Raw genomic sequence first — 24822 nt, forward strand, 5'->3', positions numbered from 1 at the left:
TCAATGGGGCAATCAATGTATAGTAAATTGGTGATAATATATAAAGTAATATTATTTTTTCGAAGCACGGATAAACGAGTTTGTTCACGGTCACACATAAACGAGTTCGTTTATGAACCCAAATAAATAATACCCCCTCCATCCTAGATTATTTTTACACTTTCCATTTAGATCCATCCGAAATTAGTTTTTATACTTTTATTTTAGGACAATTGGTAAAAGGTACACCCGGTTGTATGTAGCTCTACATGCAACCGGGTAGTTTTGGTTTTTAACCCCTCAAACAACACAATTTTATAGTTTAAAGCATATTTTCACAGGTTAAAGTACATTTTTTATAGCTTAAAAGCAGATACATTTCAAAAGAACACATTATTAGTACAAAAGAACATACGAGCGCAAAGAATTTGAGAGGATATGTAAACTGATGTTGGTTGCTCACCTTTTAAGTTTAGGTTTTTTCCCAATTGGAAGAAGATATTCAATATCATAATATTTGAAAAACATATGTGCATTAAAATTTTAAAAATGTGCTTTTAAACTGAAAATTGTGCTTTTAAACTGAACAATGTGCTTTTTTTGAGGGATTAGAAAATACGAAACAATCCGGTTGCATGTAGAGCTACATACAACCGGGTGTACCTAATAATTTGTGATTTTAGGAGATACCCACAATTATTTTAATACACCTCTTTCCACTACCAAAAAGTTAGGGTCTACACCATCTCACATTCAATTTAGAAAATAATTCACTATTTTCTATCACATCTACTTTTTCAATAAAATAATATTTGATAAGCAAACAACAACTTATCTCATAACATTCTGTGTTATGATAAGTGTAAAAACTAATTTGGGACAAAGGGGTATTGTTTTTTATAAAGAAAAGAAACAAAGTTAACAATTTGAGAGGGCCAACCTAACTAAATCATCATTCAGAATGAGCTAGTAAGGAGATGATAATGATAGTGGGAAATGTGCTAAATCATCATTTCATCATTCAACCCCTACTCTCCCCCAACCCCGGGTAATGATAATGATGATGATATTAAGTTGTTGGCGATGGTGGGTAATTTTGTGAAATTTTTGTCTAAGGCATTCTGAAACTAACATTTGAATCCTTGATTCACATGTGATTTTGAGCAAGATTTGGCCTAAGTTAATGACATATGATTGTATCTCCCATACAACTCTGTAAGTCTGCAACCTCGCCAAAGGATATCTTCAAGGGAAAATCACCAATTTCCAAATGATAGTCCGAAGTTCAGAAAAATATTAGCTTTAGCAAAGTAATAAAAGCTGATGAGAGACTGGTACATCACATCGATCCTGGAAAGAAATCTGCATTCCTCAAGATGGCTTTCTGGAGATGATTTGACAAGATTTCCTTCCATTAGCTACATCATCTGGTTAGACATTGGTCTGCAAAAAAGATGAAGTAACAAATATTTAACCTGTCATATACCTATGCACTATAATAAAAACATTGTACTCCGTAGTATTTTGTATAAGAAAATAGTGGAATCAATACCGAGAAACGTTTCTTGTAACTTTCAACAAGCAACTTCAGATCAGTTTGAGTTTGCTTATAGCCCTCGATTTTATCCATCTCCTGCAACATTGTCACACAGAATGGTGAAGTCAAAGTTGCCCACATTCTGAACTATTTACAGCTTCAATGACTGGGTTTAAGAAAACAGCTGAACCTTGCTTCGGAGCACAACTTGTAAGCAATTTCTTTATTTCAAATGAAAACTTAATAGACTACTTAATTAAGCCAACAGTGTAACTCTTTTCTATAAGCAGAGTTTGTCTTGAAAAATCAAGGAATTAAGAGAGTGAATCATTAGTCATTACTAAGCACCAAAATCGTTCCAAGCCACTGGCCCACGTGTTTTGGTTAAGACAGGAACCAAAAGTTTGGTCTTGTCAGACTTTGGTCCAATATACACGCACATTGGTTTTGAGCGCTGTTGTGAAACGGCTGCTTATATACTAACAGGAAGCTGCAATAAGTCCTTAATTAGCCCTGAATCTTGAAATGATTCTTTTAGGCAACAAGATGACTCTGAAGTCTGAATCAAGAGATGCAACTACGAAAGACAGCAGTGTAGATTAATATTATTGGATAAATTTTGATGCCTTGATTTAATTGTTTGATGTATGTAACAATGTAACATGCTAGCAGGAGCAGGAGTATCTAAAAACACACACGGGTTAGATTATACTTCGTAATTGAGAGTCAACGGAGTTGTTTAAAAATAAGAGGGCCCTTAGAATGCAGGTATCTGATTGGCCAAGTAGTGATGCAGATAGCTTAATAAGAGGGCCCTTCGTAGCAGAAGATAAGTTGGAAAAGACATTAAGTACTCATCCAAAAGACTTCAAAGAGAAAGATGAGATCATGCAAAAAGTCTAACCATCTCACTTCCCATAGTATCATACAATCTGTTCATTCTAAAGTCTTGCTACTCTTTTTATTTGGTGGAGGGGTTGCTACTTCTGCTTAAACTTTAAAGATCTGTCAATCCATATTAATTGCACAGGAAATCATTCAATTGGCTTTGACTGACAAGTGACAAGAGTCGCATTCAATGGCCACAAAGCACATAACTCTAAACCCCCAGGCCCTCAAGGTAGTGTCACGTGATGAGTGATATTTATGTCACTCAATAGGGGTAGCTTTTAGGGATTTTCTCTTTTAATTTACTTTTTTGTCTTGCCTTTTGCTTGTTTTACCCTCCTTTGTCTATTCCATGCTTAGTTGACTTGATTGTTCGTTTTTACCTTTTCTTTCTAATTTCGCCCCCTTTTTGCAAACTTTTGCTTTTCATGGGTACGCGCATGTGAAGGGAAAGCATAGAAATTGGAGCGTCTGGTGATTCGGGGACTAAGAGCGAAAATGAGAAGTCAACCGGAGTCAACATCGGTCAAGAGGAGCATTGGAATGAAGAAGTAGCCTTGAAACTTTGGCCCTTTTGGAGGATTTCAAAGGTTCAGCGAACCTACTCTAAGGTTTGGTCGGACCATTTTTGGGAAAAGTTTATGCTATTACAGTTCAGTCAAACCTACCCTTCAGTTCGAGCGAACATACCCTAGGGGGTTCAATCGGACTAGTTTTTGGGAGTTGCTTCTGACTTGCTCGAAGATTTCTGGTCCGATCGAACCTACCCCTCACTCCCTCAGTCTAACCGAACCTACCCATTGGGTTAAATATAGCATCTAGAAAGGACCTTAATGTCTTAGAATTTTCAGAATTTATTTTGGAGAGTAAGTGTAGAAACTTGAGTTATTTCATTACTTTTGCAATAAATTGTTTTTGGGATCTTGATTACTCTTGGATTTGAAGCTTTAAGAGTAAAAGTTCTTCTAACTTTTCTTCTTATTTTATAGCCTATTTCCAGCTTTGCTTTATTGTTCTTCCATTAATCAAAATCCCCACAAATATGCACATTTTTTTCTTAATCTCTAATTTATCTTTTCTCCTTTGACTTTCTTTGTTTTTCTATGATTGAGCTTGTTGCTTGTTTAGCTAAATTAGCAAGGTTTAGTTATATTTATCATTGTCTTGTTGAAATGTTCTGTTTAGAGATTTGATTGTCATGATGAAACTAGCAATGACTTGATTTTAAATTTCTACTTTGATTTCTTAGAAATGAATGCTTCCATTGAATACATTGTGACCAAATTTGTTGTCAACACCATGAGTGAGTAGTCCTTCTAGTTGGGGGTTGGATGGAAACCTATTTGTATTCTTTATGAGTTGATTTGGGGGTCTTTGTGGGAGTTTTCAAGTGAGTTGTTGGAAACTTGGTGTTTCCGCTTGTTTTAATTGCATCCATAGTGCACATATGCATGTATGCTTAGTGCTTTGCTTGACTTCGTTTTATTGTCATTCATTAGATATACGATTAGACCCCTATGTTCCAGATAACCCTTGTTCCTGCATGATTGTTGTCGTTGAGCTAGCTAAGTTAGCAAATGTGCTTCATTCTGATCAAGCGAAGTCTAGATTGTTCAATCATGGCTTTATCACCCTAATCAAGTCGAAAGAGGCACTTAGGGTGGAGTTGCTTAGCTTACCAAGTTTGGTTGTGTTGTTTGTGCTTGATGGTTCCTAATTCTAGACTCAGTTCCTTGCTTCCCTCGTTCCCCCTTTTTGGCTTATCTAATATGCAAATAGTGTCGATTTCAAACCCTTACTTCTTTTAAATCTTGAACTCCTTTTCAAAACATTTAGTCCTTTCTTGTGTCAATTTTCTTAAACACCGAACCCCCTTTCCGAACTAGCTTATATTCCACACTATTTCTATGAAACTCGCAACTCCTTGTGGATGAAATCTCCACTAGCCACAATAATCATTGGTTGGTTTTGTTTCTTGATAGAGGGGTGATAGTCCAACAACCGTGATTTATTCCTTCTATCAAATGGCGTCGTCGCCAAGGAGTCTTTTTGGTGTCTTAGTTTTTGTTTTGTTTTTTTTATTGTTTTTAGGGTTCCTTGGTATGAAGTTTTGAGGAGAGAAAGTTCAAAACAATTCTAAAAATTATAAGAGTTTGACCGAACCCCTGGAAGTTCGATCGGACCCTAAAACATGAGGCAAAGTCAATAACTTTCAAGAAATGTGGGTTCGATCGAAATTTTGGAAAGTTCGATCGAACATGGGGCAAAGTTGATCGAACTCTTTTTGGGCTCGGTCGAACCTCCTTTTTCTTTAGAAGGAGAGTAGCACTGGCCATAGAGCCGGCAATGTCTTACCCGACCCAACAACCGATAACCCCGATCTAAAGTTATTGACAGAAACTCAAATTCGACCTGTACCGAACCCGAATGACCTAAATTCGACCCGATTTGACCAATTATCACATTATGTATTAATATCTTGTTTTACATTATTTCTTATATTTTTAGACACAATCCATAAGTGACCAAAAACCAAACCCACTCGATCCACTAACCCGAATTGCCACCCCCTAATTGGCCATGAAGAAGTCCGATCGAACTTTCACAAAGTTCGGCCAAACGTGGGCTTAGTTTGACCGAACTCTACCTACGTTTGGTCGAACCCTATTTTTTAATTTTTTTGGCTTAGTCGAACCTTAAAAAAGTACAATCGAACTTTTAGACTAAAGTCTTTTAACATTCAGTCGAACCTATCGGGAAAATCTGTCTAGTTTTTCTTTTTAGTCCCGATATCTTCTTCTCTCCTCAAAACACAATTTCATACTCCCTCTTCACCCTTACACCATTTTTGACGCCCCCTCCACCATCAATCAAGAGATTGCTTCTCTTTACGCAATTCACTCTAAATTATCTCCACATAAAAGTTTTTCACAAAGAACCCCATGCCCCATAAAACTCAGATTTTTACTCAAGATCATCATATTGGTGGTGCAAGTAGTGTTCCATTCTTCACTTATTCACCATCCTTTTCGCCGTGACTCGAGAGTTGTGACTAGTGTTCTTTTGCGATTTACTACTTGTTTCTTGATTTAATCTTTGAAATTTCACGAGTTAGGGTTTAAGTCAGTGTATGATTTTTATGCATGTTTTGTTGATTGAATATGATCTTGGTTGTTTATAAATGTCTCAATGTCGTTGTTTCTCAAATACTATCCAGTGGGTTTCAATATTTGCGAGTGGTACCACGGAGTTTGAGGGTGATGCCGCACCACCCCCCTTTCTTTTCTTTGAACCCCTTGTGCCATGAATATGAAAAATCTAAGTATATACCAATAATCCACCCCGAATCTACTTCAACAATTACCCACAAAATCCAAACCCAACTCCAACAACAACAATCCATGCCTGTACAATCATCATGTAAAGAGCTAAAGACTAAAGTGATTAAAAGGGCACCTAAACGCTATTCCAATCTTCTCGTCCGGGATACCAATGTAAAAGATGGTCAATGAAAGACTAATAGCCTCCTACGGTCCTGCCTCGAAATGGAAATGAATAACATTTGACAGCCATCAGATTTTTCAGAGGAGTCTGCTAATGTATTAGCTCAGTTTAGTGACAGACAGATTAAGTAAGGAGGAATATTGATTAGGGAAGAACAAGCAAGATATGATTTGAATTAAGATGACTAATCACCAATTACAGCCTAGTCGATCTTTCGAGAGGAATGGCACTCTCCCAGCTAATGACTTCAAATTATTTCCACGACATTCAACATTTCAACATAACTCTCTCTCTCAAATGCACTCTATATGTAGAGCTTCTACTCTAACAAACTAACATCTTTTTCTTCAACCTACTAACAATTTGATTATAATTCTCCTTCCTAAAGTGTCCCCCTCCCTAATATTGATTCATAGCAGGGTCAAACAAGGGTTTTGAAAGAAAAAAAACAGGTTTTCTTTTGCATTCAAATTTCTAACAACTTTCTGCTGGAGTAATTCTCTCTGGACAGTAGAAGCTTTCAAGCTTCAATTTTGGTCAGGTCACCTGGACACTGGTGGAGCAGATTTTTTTAACTTAAGTTTAAACTTGAGTTTCTATCTCAAAGAGACAAAATACAGTTTATTGCTGAAGTTAATTAATATACCTGAATCCACGCAGCAATCTTAGGTTTATCAGCAGCAACATCATATTTCTTCACATCTAACAAAAAGGGAATGTATCTTTCAAAGAATGGGGCATAAGCTATATCAACCTGCGGTAGGAGTAATTAAAAAGAGTCAATACAAAAACTAAAGGATAAATTATTTTTTACCACCTAAAAAACCAAAATTTGTATTTTACCACCTAAAAAATAATTCAAAGTTGTTTTTTACCACCTGAAAACGGAAAAAAAGATGAAACCGTTATGTAGGCCCACTAATTCAATTTCCCTTCATTTTTTTACACTCCCTCTGCAATTTACTTTAGCTCTTTCACCCTCCTCTCTTTACTGTCATTGAATTTTGTCAATTTTGTGAATTAATGGTAATAAAGATTATGTGAATTCATGGAAGAGAATGAAGCAGGGGAAGAGAAGGGAGTTAAACACATGAAATTGTGAGAAAGTATCAGAAATATTACCATTATCGTGCCCCCCACATCACGGTTTCATTTATTTTTCCATATTCATGTGGTAAAAAACAAGTTTTAATTTTTTTTTTTTTAGGTGGTAAAATACAAGTTTTAGTTTTTTAGGTGCTAAAAAACAATTTTTCAATTTTTTTTGGTGATAAGAAACAATTTTTCCAAAACCAAAATAACCCAGTAAACCATCCAATGGTACAAAATCAACATATGGTTAAAATTATGGTCTGGCAAGTAGCAAGACTACAAAAGTAAGCTTCTGCAAGTGTTTGTTTATCAACCCCAAAACTTGCTTATGAGTGTGAACAGTAATGGCAGAACCTTCATTTAGTAATTAAATGAAAATCATACTGCTATGAATATGGAGGACACTTTAGGTACTATCTTTATAAGTTAGTTATGGTTAGCTTGGGGAATAAGTTGGGGAGCTAGTTAGTTAAGAAGTGCTATAAATAGAGGATATTAGAGAGACAGCGAATCATGGAATATTGATGAATGTTTCGTTGAGCTTTTAAGAGTTCATCGGGAAAGAATCAAGCCTCTTAAATGCCTGAAAACCATCTTTCATTTTCTATAATTTCCACTTCGTTAATCGGATCATATTCTTCCTCCTTATAATCTGCCATTTACAATGTTTAAGCTACGCTAATTCATAGCACATACAAAGTCTTAACTTTAAGCATAAATTCGTACCAGACTAAACTGACCCAGGAAAAAAGGGCCATCGTTGAACTTGAAAAGAGCATCTTCAATGTAATCAAAGGCAGCACCTGACATAGATAACAAAGGAAATTGAAGATATCGTCAACAAATGAAGAAAACAAAAGACACGCACTTAAGTTTTCGATATACCAGTTTCTGCATTTACTCCTTCCTCCTTGAAAGAAGAAGTTACAGCTTTATGAAAGGAGCCAAAATAAGAAAAGAGTACACCAGAAAAGTCCTGCTTCATAGGATCCTGCAAGATAGAGCATTAGTTAATATAGAAATATAAAACCTTATTGTGAAAATATGCAAGGGTATATCCTTTAAAGCTTACACTGGGGAATAAGGACGGCCCTTCAAAGTGACTGTCAATAAACTTAATCAAATCAAGGCTCTCTCCTCTGACTTCATTGTTGTGCTCTAATGAAGGGACCTGTGACGTTAATTTGAATTGCAACAGAGGTAGTTAAAAGAATTAAGCTGCATCAAGAAACTGTTGTTTAATATAAACAAGGAACATGCTAACAATGCTAAAAGATCTCAGACGGGGTGGACAAACTTTGACTTCTGCTCCTACATGCTCTGTCTCAGATATTGCTATAGAGTTTTCAAGTTTTGTGTTCCTAAGCAAATTTTCTCCCTAAAGATAAACCATATACAACTAATAATTTGTTTGCTTTTGATAATACTTTGATAAATGTTGGAAGAATGATATAGCAGAGAAACTACTATACAATAAACACAGTCCCATTATCATGAATCATGATTCACTCCTCTAATTATTTCAGAAAAAACTTGCCATTTTATTGCCCCATTAACAACTTTCATAATCTATTATAATAAAAGGTTTGCCAGAGGTCCATTTCCAACTGCATCGTAACAGTATATTTGAGTGTGGAAGTTAAAAAAATAAAACTCTCAGCAATCGTCACACATTAAACTTCCAAGTGCTTGAAAATTCAGGAATATGATTTCATTATATTTCATGGGAGAAACAACGACAAGGGAAATTTTTTCCCAAATAATGATACCAACAGCTACATTAAAATAGATAATGCACGCTAAGAGATATCAATCTCAATACATTACCACTTCCTCTAATGAAGCAGAAACAGAAAGTAATAACTACTAGCAATAGATTCCATCGTTCTCTCTCTCTTAATCTCCATCAGAGAAGTGATCAACCTGTTGAGAATAGATTGGACAATTGGGCCTTAACTTTGGATCTAGTCTTAGTGGCTCTAGTAGCACAGAGCCACTGTCTAGGTGTTTCAAGGTCATCACCTGTTACTGTTGGTATATGCCAACTCCCACTTTCAGATTCTTGAGTAACAATAGAATATGGCGGAGGCATGTGGAGGGCAAGACCACTTCTCGAGACTGTCATCCGGACCTGATGTTTTTCCTTCCAACGAGGGAAAATGCTATTTCCTAGCAGCTGGAACAAGTGGTCTCGCATCTCATCATTTGTAAGTAACAAACACTTGCAACTAACAGCAGCATATAACCAATACCAGTCATCATTTGAACCTTGTGGGGTGGCATAAAGGGAACCGGCCTTCCTCCAGGTCTCCAACATCTTCTTTATATAAGGAGTTTCAGCTGGACCACCATAAACACGACTTCTATGAAGAATGACAAGAGGCAATTTATTTGAAGGGCTGATTTTTTGTAATTGATATACAGCATTGTAAAGCTGCCTAAAGTTAAAGGAATGTGAGTCGGTCAAGCCTACATTGGCACCATCCACAACTGCATCAAACGGTCCATGAGTCTGAAGCCACTTCTGGAACTGCAAAAAGTCAGCCAGTTTTTCTTTTCGGGATGCCAAAGAACTCAATGAACAAGCAAAACCTTCAGTCTCTTTAGGGTCAATGTCAATACATACAAGCTTCTCACCACAACAACTACAAAAACCGTTCTTATCCATCTCGGCCTTAACCACCCTCCAGTTACCATTACCAAGCCACCCTTGCCCATGCCACCCTCCCCCGCCCTTAATTACACCTTCCCTCACCTTTCCCACGTCCCAATTACCGATCCCAACACCGTTAGCCGTCTCAGATGAAAACCAATCTTCCACTATCCTAGCAGTCTCTTCAGAGACCTGCCTCACACTAGCTCGCAATCGATGCAACATCTCATAGACCTTATCTCCTCTCCCCGTATCTACACTCACCTTCAAAAGAGCAGCAAGCTCAAGCTCCTCAGCCACTACCCCACACTCCACCATGTGTGCATCTACCCTGTAAGCTCCATCAGCATCCCCCTTCTCACTAAACCCAAACAATGCCGGCCCATATGATCTAAGCTTGGGAGAAATACCACTACCCTTCATTTTCTTAACTAAATCAAGAGCCATTTCCGGGTCTTTCTTAGCAGCTGCTAATCTAGCCAAACTAGTAAATGTAGCCTCATTCGGAACAACTTTATCAATACCCATTTGCCTAAATATCTCAAAGCCTTTTTCTAAACTATCAATACCACTACAATTACCACTATCAGTAGCAGCAGAATTAGAACACAAATAAAGAAGGACATTATAATGATGAATAGCTAGCTTTATACCATCAACTCTAGCCCCATTGTACAGGTCCAGAGCCTCCTCAAGGTTATTATGCTTGGAACACATATCAAGTTTGCGCTTGAGTACAAACTCAGGCGTCTCGTTCCGGGCTTTCCTCGATCGTTTCGATAACGATTGCGTATCCGAAGAAGAAACAGATGATGGGTCTTCCTGGGTTGAGGAAGTTGAAGCAGCAGGAACTGCTAAGGTGGAGAAAAGGGGGGTGAGTTCACTAGAGCAAAAAAGGGTTTTTTTCTTGTAAAAGTAAAGAGGAAGACGAGCTGCATTTTGCGTGTGGCAGCCATTGTTGCAACTTCGAAGGAGGAGAGAGAAAATTGGGCGATATTGAGTGAAGCTGAAACGAGGCATGCTCATCAAAACAGGTAGCCTAGACATGATTATCAGCATATATTCAGCAGATTGGGTTTTTAGGGTTTTTCATTGAGAAATTACAAAATGGCGGTGCTAATTGGAGTAAGTTAACACTAATTGGTCGGAAAAAGAACCCTAACTTTCTGAAAAGGAAATTGCAAACTGGCCGAAATTGATGGAGTAAAAGAATGCCGTCGAAAAAATTGAGGGAAGAGAAAGCGAAATAGGCGGCGTGGAGGTGTTCCGGCAGGTGATAAGGCGGCGTCCAGAGTGGCGCGACGCCTTAAATACCGATGAGGGAGGAAACTCCGGCAAGTATGGGTGGTTACGGCTCAGCGATAGCAAAGCAACGCAACGGATAAAAGAGCGGAAATGGAAATGAATTTGGTTTGGTTGGAGCCTTGGAGGATTCTGATTTCCTCTCCACTTGTTGGGGGTATTTCAGTCATTTACTGTAAACCAGTCTCAAAAAGAATTACGAGCTCCGCCCAGTCAATCCCCATGATTGGTGAGCAAAGCATATTGGGAGGTGTTTTTGTAAATAAATTATCAAAATATACAATCTAAATATTAAATATATGGAGTACGATTTTTTTCTATTAATATTATTATTTTTTATTTTTATTTTTTTTAAAGTATAAAATAGACTATACTCCGTACGTTGCAACTTTTAGATTGTGGAGTATTTGTTTATTATAATTATGAGAATGCCACTTGATATGTCACTCAAATTGTTTCTCAAGAATTACTATACCATGAATTAAAGAAGTGTTTAACAAAATCAAATTTTATGGTAATTACTTCCTAATTCATGAAAATTCTAATTTTCTGGAAAGTAAAAGCTACTCCCTCTGTTCCTAAATGTTCTACCCATTGCAATTTGGCACATTTTCCAATGTGCATTTTACATCATTAATATCTCTAATTACGTGTTATTAGAAAATATAAAATTTTCATATTGTCAAAGTGCTCATTGAAACAAATCAAACAAGACTCCACACGACTATATTTTTTCTTATATATCGGTAGTAATTCAAGAGATTCCCTTCCATTGTGAATAGTATCAAGATTCCAAATGGGTAGAATATTAAGGAACGGAGGGAGTACTTCGTGTATACGTACTTAGAGATCATTATCTTCAAGGCTTCAACTCTCGTGCTACCAATCTACAATAGTTACATACTATTTATGTAACAAAAACTAGTGTGTGGCCCGGGCGTTGCCCCGGATTTTGACTTTTATTCGGGATTTTTTTAATTATATGAACGTAGAGATGGTGTCATCATCAAATTACGGTGGTAACATAAGATTAGTGGCCGATCAACAACCTCACAGATCTAAAACTCCACATCCAAAAATCTAAACAAAGTCGGATCGTTTTCTTCAAAGTAATAACTGTACATTTATAAATTAAATAATCATTCGTTTTTTGCATTCACTTTTATTCAATGTATTGTTTATTGTAAAAAGAATATATTTGTTTATATGGAAAGATATTACATAAGTTGTAGTTGGTTAAGATGGTAATTAGAAGGGTAACTTTTAACAAAGAGGTCTTGTGTTCGATCCTTAGTAGGTGTTTTTTTGGTTGTAATGACATGTCATGATGCTAATTAGTGGTGACGTGGCGTAATAAGGAGAGTTGTACGTGACACGTATACGTTCTTCAAAATGCATTTTAATATATTAGTATGGCAAATTTGCCAAATACAACCTAATAAAGTTCTCTATTTGTCAATTACAACCTCAAATTTCTAATTTTGCCAATTACAACCTTAAACTTGTATATCTATTTTAAATTACAACCCGAAACCATTTTCCGGCAAAAATCACCGGAAAATGATGTCATAACGTTATTTAAAAAATTATGAAGTACATAATATCTGTATAAAAAAATATTTTTTTGATTATTTTATTTTATTTTGTTTTAATTCTTTTTTATTGATTTAATTTTTTTACAGAAAATATGTAACTATTTTTTAAAAAAACATTATGACATCATCTTCCGGTGGTTTTTGCCGGAAAATAATTTTGGGTTGTAATTTAAAATGGATGTATAAGTTTAAGGTTGTAATTGACAAAAATAGAAATTTAAGGTTGTAATTGGCAAATAGAGAACTTTATTAAGTTGTATTTGGCAAATTTGCCTATTAGTATAGATAGATATTGTATGTAACAAGTTATTTTACATTGGTCTCGTTACCTATATGTTAAGATAGTCAACTGGAGACAAAATAAAGAAGACATGCATATTTCTTACGTGGTTTTTTTACGAGAAAACTTGCATATTTCTATTTAGAAAAGTGATAACTTTTCTCAAACATATATCTTAAAATTGCATATCAGCATATGTGAGTAATGTGACAATTAGCTTTGGAAGCATTAAGTAACATAAATATAGTTTAATAGATTAGATCCCGTGCACGTACGGCTTTTGATAATTTTTTTCAAAAATTATTTAACGGATTATCTCCCAAACTACTGCATAGTTATAACATTTTTAACAAACTCGTTTAAATTTATTCATCTAATGTGCATATTTAAAATACTAATATGGTAATTTTAGAGCTGGCAATGGGTTGGGTTGGGTCGAAATCAGGTCGACCCATTTATAAACGGGTTGAGATTTTCCCAACCCAACCCGACCTGTTTAATTAAACGGGTTGAGATTTTCAACCCAACCCAACCCAACTATAAACGGGTTGACCCGTTTAATTTTTTTTTCCCACTTTAAATTGTAAATTGATTTGACTATAGAATTGCGAGGTGATTTTGTTATGGCATATCTCATTGCAAAAAGTAATTTTTCAATATGTATTTGACATGAATCAAAACGTCAAATAATTATTCAATGTTGAAGGGAAAATGAGAAATAAAATCTTTCAAATCACATTATACATATATATATTACATACTTGCTTGCACTTAAACGGGTTAGACGGGTTGTTTTCGGGTTGAAAATTTCAACCTGACCCAACCCATTTAATTAAACGGGTTGGGTTGGGTTGACCCATTTAATTAAACGGGTTGAAAATCTTGACCCAACCCTTTATTATTGGGTTGGGTTCGGGTTGGGTTGGTGGGTTGGGTCAATTTTTGCCAGCTCTAGGTAATTTGACCAAAATATTGAGTGATATATTTTCCATTATTACGTCGTATCTATTATTGTCATAGTTTATAAACTAAATTTTGTTTCCATACATAAATAGTTTATAAAAAAAGAAAGAAAATAAAATAAAATAAACCAGGAAAATGGTTTTGGCGGGGGGGAATCGCACCAGAAATTAACACGTGTCATTTCTGGTGTTTCTTTTAATATATAGAGTAATAGATTAAAGTCTATATAGAGGACTATTGATAATTTGATATGGTTAAGTTTGTAACTGTGTAAGGATTATAAATTTATAACCCAATTAGTACAAACACCTTCAAAGTAAACTATGGTTTATGCACCCTGGTGCACAATGCTCACTGTGCACCCTGGTTTTAAATGAACATATAGTTCAAATACAAAGAACATATTATTCATATCCAAAGAACATATAGCTAATGAACATATAGTTCAAATCCATAGAACACATAGTTTAAATATTTCACTAGTACATGTACATTGAAATCATTCTCCATGTTCATTAGATTTTCAATAAATGTTCAACATGATGCAAGATGAACACTGTACACCCGGATGTATAATCCAAATTGCACCTTCAAAGCTACGAAGTATGTAATAATATCAAAAGTTCAAAACTAAAAGATTAGAGAGTGTACCTTGTTTGGAGGGTAGACGTTGTCTTTGTACCAAGAAGGTCTGTTTTTTAGATCAAGGGGCACCAACTTTATTTCATCTTGTAATCCCTACCCTCAAATTGTCCCCATAAGGAAAAAAAAATTAGTATCGTAATTTGTCATATCACATGTTGTAAGTTACTCACTTTATTTGGAGTATTTAGAGCTGGTAAAAGTTAACCCAACCTACCAATCCAACCCAAATTCAACCCAATAATAAAGGATTGGGTCAAGATTTTCAACCTGTTTAATTAAATGGGTCAACCTAATCCAACCCGTTTAGTTAAATGGGTTGGGTGAGGTTGAAATTTTCAACCCGAAAATAACCTGCCTAACCCGTTTAATTTCAAGCAAATATGTAATATAAATTTGTAAAATGTTATATGAAATATTTTATTTCTGATTTTTTCTTCAACATTGCATAATTATATGATGTTTTGATTCATGTCAAATACATATTGAAGTATTACTTTTTGTTATGAGATATGCCACAAAAAATCACCTCGCAATTCTATAGTCAAGTCAATTTACACTTAAAATTTGAAGAAAAATATTAAACGGGTCAACTTCAGATCAACCCATTTATAGTTGGGTTGAAATCTCCACCCGTTTAATTAAACGGGTCGAATTAGGTTGGGAAAATCTCAACCTATTTATAAATGGGTCGACCTAATTTCGACCCAATCCAACCCATTACCAACTCTAGGAGTATTATTGAACATGGTATGACAGTTAAAATAAATACCTATCAAACAGGAATAATGTTGTTTTATAAAATAATATAACGGTAAAGGTACTTCTATCATCTTAGATGATGAATTAAGTTGATCCTAATGATGAATTAAGTTGGTTCTATATATAAAAGGCCTAAGAGAGGTAAGAGCCAATCTAATTTTTTTCCCGTATAAAAAAAAGAAAGAAAGAAATGAAGTTAGAGGTGGGGAATTAAAAAATTACCTTACAATTACGGGTGATCCATACCCGTTGAGCATATGGGCAAGAGTAAGAAATATACAACCTTCAAAACCCACCACAATTAACTGAATTAAACACCTTAAAATGGAATATAATCCCCAAATTAATCATTTTTAAAATTATTTTTTTCCCTAAGAAGTTAGGAGCAGAACCTTGTTGTGCCATCAAACAATGGAGGAGGGTCTGAAGTAGAGTCCAAAGGCGGGGGCAAAACCTCTTCCAATTTCCTATTCATTATTTTTAAAAAGGGAAATTACAATAAATTCAATAGAATTAAAGAAAATATTCCTTATAAGATAATTAAAATTCAATTAAAAAATTAGTAGTAATATTACCCAGTGGAAGGTATTGTTGCAGCAGTGATGATAGATTTTGTTTGAATTTTGAGGCGAGGAGAGAGAAAATGAGGAGTAACAATTGAGATTGTGTTTGATTTGATTGGGTTTGATGGAAGGAGAGAGATAATTAGTGAATTTGATTTGGGAAAATGGGAGGTTAATGCAGACCCATAACCCATTCCTGTAGTCGCCATTTTCAGTTACTGTTTTCTGCACACAAGGAGGAGGAAGTATTGATTTGTCTAAGCGGATTTTAGTTTTGTGCTGCACACAAGGAGGAGTAGCAATTTAGCTCGTGTAGTCGCGTGAGTTTGAATCGACTGTCATCAAACGAAGTGTCCCCATGGTTAAAGGGTGCGTTTGACCTGAACTTATCTAAATTTATCTGAACTTATCTGAACTTATTGAAATTTATTGGAACTTATCTCAACTTATTGGAACTTATTGAAACTTTTAATAATAATAACAATAATCATAGTTCAATTAATAAATTAATAAATTAAAATAATAATAATAATTATTATTATTATTATTATTATTATTATAATAATGATTATTATTAATAAAAATACGGATTTTTCATGAAATGCCCCTGAGGTTTGTCTTAATGCACCAAATACCCCTAAACTTTTCAGAATGCACCAAATACCCCTGAGATTTAAGACAATAACACAAAATGCCCTTAGTGGGCATTTTCCGTCCATTCCGTTAAGTCACCGTTAACATTAATTTTTTTTTTTTTTTTAATTCTCTGTCTCTTTCTCTTTCCTTTTTCAATCTTCAAGAACTTCACTCACAACCACCACCAAGCCACCACCAAACCCCATTATTTCACCTGAACTCAAGGAGAAGCTTTCTACTACTCCCCTTTCAAAGATTCAACTCAAACTCAAACAAACACATTCGATTTTCCTCTCTTCTCAAAATTCAGATCTACAACACAAGCCCTAACAAAAAAATTGATCCCCAAATCGGGGATTTCAATCTAGCATTGCTGCTCGTCGTAATAATCGGAACGGAGGGGGAAGTGCAGGGGAAGGAAATGTCGCCGACGAGGAAGGGGGAATGGGGTTTGGTGGTGGCGGCAGTGAGGAGCAGTGAGGAAGTGCGGGGGAGGAAACCCGGGGGGAGGGGTTTGGTGGTGGCGGCATTGAAGGTCAGTGCGGGGGAGGGAAACGCCGGGGGGTGGGTTTTGGTGGTGGCTGCATTGAAGTTCGTGGCAGCTTTGTTCAATTTGTTTTTGGTCACAGTTTTTGGTGGTGGCGGCGATACCATACATACAGTGCTAACATGGAAGCTCTCTCTCTCCTCTTCTCTCTATCCTGGTCAACAATTTCCCTCTTTCAATTTTTATTTTTCAAACCCCTATTTTTTAGGAAACCCTAGAATTCAATCACCAACTGTTTATCTCTCTCCTCTCGAATTACATCCTTAATTCTTCTCATACATTGTTGAATCGATTACGCCTGCAAATTCGTTTGATCGGCGATGAAGAAGCAAGCAGTTTTTGGTCTTTTTTTTTTTAATAGTGAATTAGATTTTTTAGGGGCTTAATTTTCTTTTAGATACTAGTTAATTAATTTTTAGGGGTTTAATTAATTAATTAAGTGTTAATATTAGAATTAGTAAAGAAAATGGTTGAGTAAGGGCAAAAAAGTAAATTCACGATAACGGTGACTTAACGGAATGGACGGAAAATGCTCATTAAGGGCATTTTGTGTTATTGTTTTAAACCTCAGGGGTATTTGGTGCATTCTGGAAAGTTTAGGGGTATTTGGTGCATTAAGACAAACCTCGGGGGCATTTCATGAAAAATCCGATAAAAATAAGGCAAAATTGTCAAAAAGTACCTTGTTTTTGCCTCAGTTTGTGAGCTAGTACCTTGTATTTTTAATTTTGTCAAATAGTACCTTGAATTAAAAAATTGTTTTAAAAATGGGACCTTACTCCAATTTTCCGGGCAAAATTATCCTTTTCCGGCCACCCATTCCGTTTGTTGGCTCATTTTGGGAGGGAAAGCAACGCGTGCACACACGCTTTTAACATCAAAACACATTCAAAAATTCAACGCCCCTTCATCTTCTCATTTACTCCATTCTCTGCTCCAACTCTGAATCTTCAACCACCATTTTCAGTCAACAATAAAACTCAACCACACAATTTATCACTTTCATCTTTCTGTTGCTGTCATTGATTCCAATTGCTGCTGTCATCTTCGTCCTTTCATGTGGTCCAAACACTGACAGAGTAAGGTTGAAAGAAAAGGGAGAAGTGTGGTCCTTTGTACTTGGACAAAAGGAGAGAATCGAATCAATACTGGTACTTCTTACAAATTGGGGAATCTTTCAGGTAATCCCAAATCTCTAAGCATATATGTTGTCCCCTAGCATAAATGTAGATTTTTTATTGAACCCTAGAAATGGTCACACAGTTAACAAGAACTTTTGCCCTTAAACTAATAAGCAAGCACAGTAAACAAAATTGATTAATTAAACTAATCAAAATGCTTAATTTTGTATTCTTGTTTTTGTTCCAATGCATGTTGAATTTGGTGATTTCCCAATTAAATTTTGGATGAATTTTGCCCAATGCCTGTTGAATTTGGACGAATTTGCCTTTAATTAAAATAATGTTGATGGTTTAGGTTAATGTGAGTAGTTAATTAATTAGTAATTTATGTTAATTACACAGGATGAGGACCAAAAGAGCACAACTTAGTGTTCCTACATTGCAACTTGCTAAGGCTGTGAATTTGAAAGTTTGGCATGGGGGAACTTTTATAACAAAGAAAAATAACAGGGTAGAATATGATGGTGTGGGGATTTACATTAAAGAAGGGGTTAGTCGGATTAGTTATTACACTATTGTAGAGGTTGTGAAACGTGAACTTGGGTACAGCAGTGGGGGTAAAATATGGTTTAGGAGGAAAGGTCTTAGCTTAGCAAAGGGTAGGAAAGAATTGAAGAAGGATGATTTGTCTAATAATGAGTTGGTTGATTCAATAGACTACAACAACTTCCTAACTGTTTTCATTGAGCACATTGAGGATTCAGCAGCTGTGTTGGAGACAAGGAGGCATGTTAGAGGTTATTATAGTCAGTCTGATATTGAAGATAGTTCAGAGGAGTTTATGGAGGATGATGATTATGTAAGTGAAGGAGAGGATGAAGAAGGAGAAGAAGAAGAGGGAGATGATGATGATGGAGATGGTGATGGTGACAGAAGTGTGCAGGATGATAGAGATGATGATGGGAGTGAAGATGATGGAGGGGGAGGATGATGGAGGGGGAGGAGGATGATGATGGAGATGGTGATGGTGACAGAAGTGTACAGAAGTGTGCATAAAATTAGACCATGTTTGTGGTTTTCAAGATGGAACTCCTAAAGCTTCATCTGAGTTCCTAGCTGAGAGGTTCATGGATGACTTTAGGGATGATCCCAAGATGAGCATTGAGACTTTTCAGAATCACATCAGGAGGCACTTAGGATTAGAGGTTGACTATTACAAGGCTTACTATGCTAGGATAATGGCATTGCAGTTCATCCATGGTAGTGCAGCTGAGCAGTATGGTAGAATTTGGGATTATGCTGCTGCTATTAGGAGATACAACCCTGGTAGTTCTGCATTTGTGAGGGTGACAAACATTGAGAGACCCCCAACATTATTCCAGAGGTTTTACTGTTGTCTTCAACCCTGCAAAGAAGGGTTTGTGCATGGTTGTAGGCACATTTTAGGGGTAGATGGTTGTCACCTAAGGAGTACTTGGCCTGGAATCTGCTTGGTTGCTGTTGGAAAGGATGGAAACAACAATCTGTTTCCTGTTGCATGGGGTATTGTTGAAGCAGAGAACAAGGAAAGCTGGAAGTGGTTCTTGGAGCTGCTAGTAAAAGACTTGGGATCAGTGACTGAGCACATCACTTGGGTTCATGAAAATGATGATTTGACTTTTATGTCAGATAGGCAGAAGGTATGCTTCTAACTCAATGAATACAATTGTTTCTAATACATGTCTAAGTGCTTTTATTTCTAATAACATGTCTAAGTGTTGTTATTTGTAATACATGTCTAAGTGCTTTTATTTCTAATACATGTCTAAGTGTCGGGAACGGATACATGTCTAATTGTCGGGAACGGATACATGTCTAGTTGTCGGGAAAGGATACATGTCTAGTTGTCGGGAATGGATACATGTCTAGTTGTCGGGAAAGGATACATGTCTAATTGCCGGGAACGGATACATGTCTAGTTGTCGGGAAAGGATACATGTCTAATTGCCGGGAACGGGTACATGTCTAAGTGTCGGGAACGGATACATGTCTAATTGTCGGGAACGGATACATGTCATTAACTAACTTGTAATATGCAAACACAGGGACTCTTGGATGCCTTCAAAACAGTGGTACCTAATGCAGAGATTAGGTATTGTTGTAGGCATATATGGGCCAATTTCAAGCTTGCATTCCCAGGAGAAGCATTTAGGTTATGTTTTTGGAAAGCTGCCAGAGCTTCAACAAAGGTAAACTAAGAAAAAATATTGGTGAACTTACCAGGCATGTAGCTCAATTTTGTATTCTAACTCCACTGTAAATATGTTGAATGCAGGAATACTTTGATTCACAAATGGAATCCATCAAAATGCTGTCAAAAGATGCATTTACCTACCTAAACAAAATTCCCACAGACAGATGGAGCAGACATGCCTTCTCAACTAAGAGTAAGTCTGCCATGATCCTCAACAATTGTTGTGAATCTTTCAATAATGTAATTAGGGAGGCTAGGTCACAACCTATTCTAAGTATGATGGAGTGGGTAAGGAGGTATGTGATGAAAAGGGCATGCATAAAGAGGGAAGGGATGGAGAACTATGTGGGTAAGGTGATGCCTGCTGCCATAAAGTTGTTGCACTTATCAAAAGAGGGTGCAAAGAACTGCTTTGAGACCAAGTCTACTCCCCAATTGTTTGAGGTTAACCATGGAGAAAATCAATATGTGGTTAACCTTCAAGCAAGGACATGTGGTTGCTATAGGTGGGACTTGACTGGCATCCCTTGCTGTCATGCCTTTAGATGCATCATGAGAAACAGAGCTGACCCCGAAGACTATGTGCATAAGGCATACACCAAGGAAGCTTTTTTGCTTGCTTATGCCCCTGTTTTCTACCCAATGCCTGGTATGAAACAGTGGGAGAAGACAAAATCCCCACATCCACTGCCACCACCATTCAGAAAGATGGCAGGAAGACCCTCTAAGAGGAAGAGAATTAGAGCAGAAGGTGAGGATGATGAACATGTGACTGCTTTGGTTGTCAAAAGGAGGAAGCCCACTAGGTGTGGCAACTGTGGTGATTTTGGCCACAACAAGAAGACTTGCAAGAATGATGCAGCTCCACCACCACCTCCAAAAAAGATGGGAAGGCCTAAAAAGCAAGGTCCTTTTACAAAGCATGCATGCACATCAAAGAAGAACCTAGCTGATTCTGGTGCATCTGCATCTGCAACCAAGAGAAAGAGCAAGGCTGCACCAGCTAAGGGAAAGAGCAAGGCAGCACCAGCTAAGGGAAGGACCAGGGATGCACAAGGAACTCAGGAACCTGCTTCACAAGTTGATGATTAGTTTTTGTGTGCTATAATGAATGTTCACAGCTTGTATTTTGTAGTTAATCCCAAAAACAATTAGTGTTAAATGCATTAGTAAGTGATAGTTCACAACTTTTATGTTAGTGTTAAATGTATAATGACTTTTATTTTGTGGAATGAATTTGTGGTGTTTTCACTTGTTAAGTTACTGTGTTGTTCCCCCTTTGTGCCTTCTCCTTTGTTTTGCTAAGTTTTGGCTCATGTTTTGGTGTCCGAGTTTCCGACTTGGTCTAGTTCGGGGTTTTTTTTACCAAGACTTTCTCGAGTCAATATTTTGGTGTCCAAGTTCCCAACTTTCACTAGGCCGAAGTTTTGTTGACCAAGTTCCCGACTTCCACTAGTTCGGAGTTTTGTTGACCAAGTTTATGCCAAGTTATCAAAATTCATGCCAAGTTATAATTAAGTCATACTTTTGTGTCTAGTCAAAGTTTCTCGTTAAAGCTTTGAGTTGTCGGAGTTTATAATTCTTGAGGTAAATTGATATTGCAAAAAGTACGTCTTGAATATAACCAAACATTAATAACACCTTAGTACATCATTTTGTGTCACAATACGGGATTTTATAACCCTTTTGATTTAGAAACAAATACGATAACATTAAACACCCTAATACATCCTAATACATTAAGAACTTGAAATCCTACTACTTTAAGAACTTGAAATTAAACCTTCACCTCAAACTAGTCTAACAACCTAATACATTCTAGCTATTACAACACCAACAACAACCGAGACAAGCGCACAAACAACCAATTGGGTGGCAGTCAACCCTGTTTTCACAATAACCTTCACCACCCCTGTGTTCAGCTCTTCAATGTCAGCTACCATCTTGAACTTATCTTCTTCATGCCTGCTGATTTCCCTCTTCAGTAAATCAATTTGGGATTGCAAAATTTTCTTCTCAAGTATCAATTGGTTGGTAATATCCTTCTGCCAATCAAGGATACCTTCGTCCACCCACTCAAAAAACTTGCATCCTCTTCTTCCAGTTGCATAGTCATAGAACTTGCAGGCTATGAACCTTCTTCCTGGGTTTTCCATTGTCCACGCCTTGAGTGGCCCTGAAGGAAATAATGCCCTTGGTCCAAGTATGCATTCTATGTTAAGTCTAATAAATGCGGTTCAGTATTAATTAACAAGTTAATAATTCAGTGAGATCAAGTGAGCTGAATGCCTAGCTAGAGGCCGCTTCAGTTCAAGTGGAATTAATGATATTAATCCACAGCTTACTCTTGACTGAACCCGTAGGGTCACACAAATAGTACGTAAACGGATCAAGTATTTAATGGCATTAAATACTCCATCTATGAATATTCGGAACCGACGGATCTTGATTTCAGTGGGAGCTAAGATCGTCACAGGCAAGAAATGAATACTCCGGAAACGATGATATTGCCGGAAACGGAAATATGGATCGTATCGGAAATATGAATATTATCCAAGTCGTAGATGTTGCCGGAAACGGAAACATGGTACGTATCGGAAAATATTATTGGAAATGGAAATATTACCAGAATCGGAAATATTGCCGGAAACGGAAATATTGTCAGAATCGGAAATATTGCCGGAATCGGAAAATAATTCCGGAAACGGAAATATTAAATATTTGTTCGAAACGGAAATTAATTCCGGAATCGGAAATATTAAATATTGTTCGTATCGGAAATAGATTCCGGAAATGGAAATTTAATCGGAAGCGTATCGTACGAATTAGCATCGGACGAGGCCTGCCGGACGAAGGCCCAGCACGAAGCCAGGCCATCGCCCAGCAAGCACGCACGCCACAGCCCAGCGCGCACAAGGCCACGCATGCGTGGGCCGCGCTGCGTGGGCTGCTGCTCGCATGCGTGGGCAGCCCTTGTGGCTGCCGTGTGTGTGTGAGTTTGAGCTCATGCGAGATTCCTGAATCTGCAAGAGTCAGTGTATGATTAAATGTCTATTCCTATTGGATAAATTGATTAAGTAGAATTCATGTAGAATTCTAATTCCAATTAATTCGCATCCTACTAGGATTACGATTCCTTTTCCATAACTCTATAAATAAAGGCCTAGGGGTCATAATTTATACACAAGTTTCAAAGTATTCAAAAGTGAGTTTTTTGAGAGAAAATTAAAACACATCTTGCTCATAAAAGTGCCGAATTTTCTAGTACCTTAAGGGCGATTCTAGTTGGTCAATCTTAAGGCGGATCCGGACGTGCTGTGGACTATCTACGGAGGGACGACACTTGGAGTCCTAAAAGACTTGTTCTTGTTCGGTTCGGGCGCAGCTAGGGAAGGCACGCAACAAAGAGTATGCATCTAACTATGCTAAATGATTATGTGTAAATAATATGTTTCCTGGGTTAATGGTTGTTTCCGCATGATCTATGTAATGTCATATGTATCATAACCTAACAGTGGTATCACGAGCCCCTTATTATTTTCATAATCTAAATTGCATGAACATGGTTAAATATTACAAATTTGCAAGAATTAAAAGGGGTGATTAATTTTCGTAATTGTTAATTAGTTGCAAATTGCGTTTATTTAATTATACGTACGCAGTTTTTCGGCAGTTTCTTCATTACTCATCCGAATTGAGTGATTTTTGTGTCAATTCCGCATGTAAAAGGCATTCTAACATTTTGACAAAAATAGTATTTTTCTGCCGAACCCAGAATTCTCAAATTCGAAGCCTAACTATGACTTTTCGAAGGTTTTAGTTTTTCGAATGCAAAATTTCGTAAATTTAAGATGTTAAATTAAATATTTGCGATTCTTGTTGACAAATCTTGAATTTTTGATTGACCTACAGCATATGTTTAACAAGTTTGAATGCCTAGTCTTGTTAATTATGCAATCTAATTTGTAATTATGATTAATTTGTTGAAAATTAGAATAATTTAGAATTAATTTGATTTTCATAATTAATTGTAATTTAATTAGAAACCTATGATTAAAAACCACCATAAAAATTGTAAATTTACGATAAATTTTAAATTTTTATGACCTAGACTTGAATCCATATCAATCGGAAATCAATTGGATAATAAATTTTCGATTTTTTCGCCCTAAAATTATGAAATTAATAATATTTATTAATTTGTCATTAATTTTAAATATAAATTTTAAAATTTTATGCGATTCGTTCAAATAACTTGCACGCACGAAGCAATGGACGCTTCGTGTTACCCTTAAGGGGTGTTGTATAATGCGGGCATGCGACGACGAGCAAGGGAGCTCGTCGCCCGTGCGGCACGAATGCAATGAGCAAGGGCGTAGTGCACGAGCGCAAGGCAGCAGCCCTGCCTTGTGTCGTGTGCCACGAGCAATGAACGTATGGGCATGGGCGAGGGGCGAGCCAAGGCAGTCGCGTGTGGGCAGCAAGCGAGCTGCGCCACAACGCGCGCTGCCTCGCACAAGTGCGC

At 36.7% G+C, this 24822-nt stretch overlaps 3 protein-coding genes across 3 annotated transcripts; 1 reads left to right on the forward strand and 2 right to left on the reverse strand.

Moving 5' to 3' along the window:
- Positions 1 to 699: 699 nt before the first annotated feature.
- Positions 700 to 16085, reverse strand: LOC110792758 (glutathione S-transferase L3). The gene is made up of 10 exons (XM_021997583.2): positions 15773 to 16085; positions 15590 to 15664; positions 15420 to 15480; positions 14445 to 14531; positions 8073 to 8171; positions 7886 to 7991; positions 7727 to 7803; positions 6555 to 6662; positions 1532 to 1612; positions 700 to 1422 (listed from the first exon to the last, which is right to left on the reverse strand). Exons 1-10 carry the CDS (start codon positions 15967 to 15969, stop codon positions 1411 to 1413), a joined length of 903 nt encoding a protein of 300 aa, XP_021853275.1. The 5' UTR covers positions 15970 to 16085; the 3' UTR covers positions 700 to 1410.
- On the reverse strand, positions 8697 to 11527 carry LOC110792757 (proteinaceous RNase P 1, chloroplastic/mitochondrial). The gene has a single exon (XM_021997582.2). It carries the CDS (start codon positions 10710 to 10712, stop codon positions 8919 to 8921), a length of 1794 nt encoding a protein of 597 aa, XP_021853274.1. The 5' UTR covers positions 10713 to 11527; the 3' UTR covers positions 8697 to 8918.
- Positions 16086 to 19054: 2969 nt separating the features above from the next.
- On the forward strand, positions 19055 to 21389 carry LOC130465538 (uncharacterized). The gene is made up of 4 exons (XM_056834335.1): positions 19055 to 19091; positions 19148 to 19743; positions 20149 to 20292; positions 20379 to 21389. Exons 1-4 carry the CDS (start codon positions 19055 to 19057, stop codon positions 21387 to 21389), a joined length of 1788 nt encoding a protein of 595 aa, XP_056690313.1.
- Positions 21390 to 24822: the final 3433 nt, after the last annotated feature.

The sequence above is a fragment of the Spinacia oleracea genome, chromosome 1 (assembly GCF_020520425.1).
Source record: "Spinacia oleracea cultivar Varoflay chromosome 1, BTI_SOV_V1, whole genome shotgun sequence".
Classification (NCBI taxonomy): domain Eukaryota; kingdom Viridiplantae; phylum Streptophyta; class Magnoliopsida; order Caryophyllales; family Amaranthaceae; genus Spinacia; species Spinacia oleracea.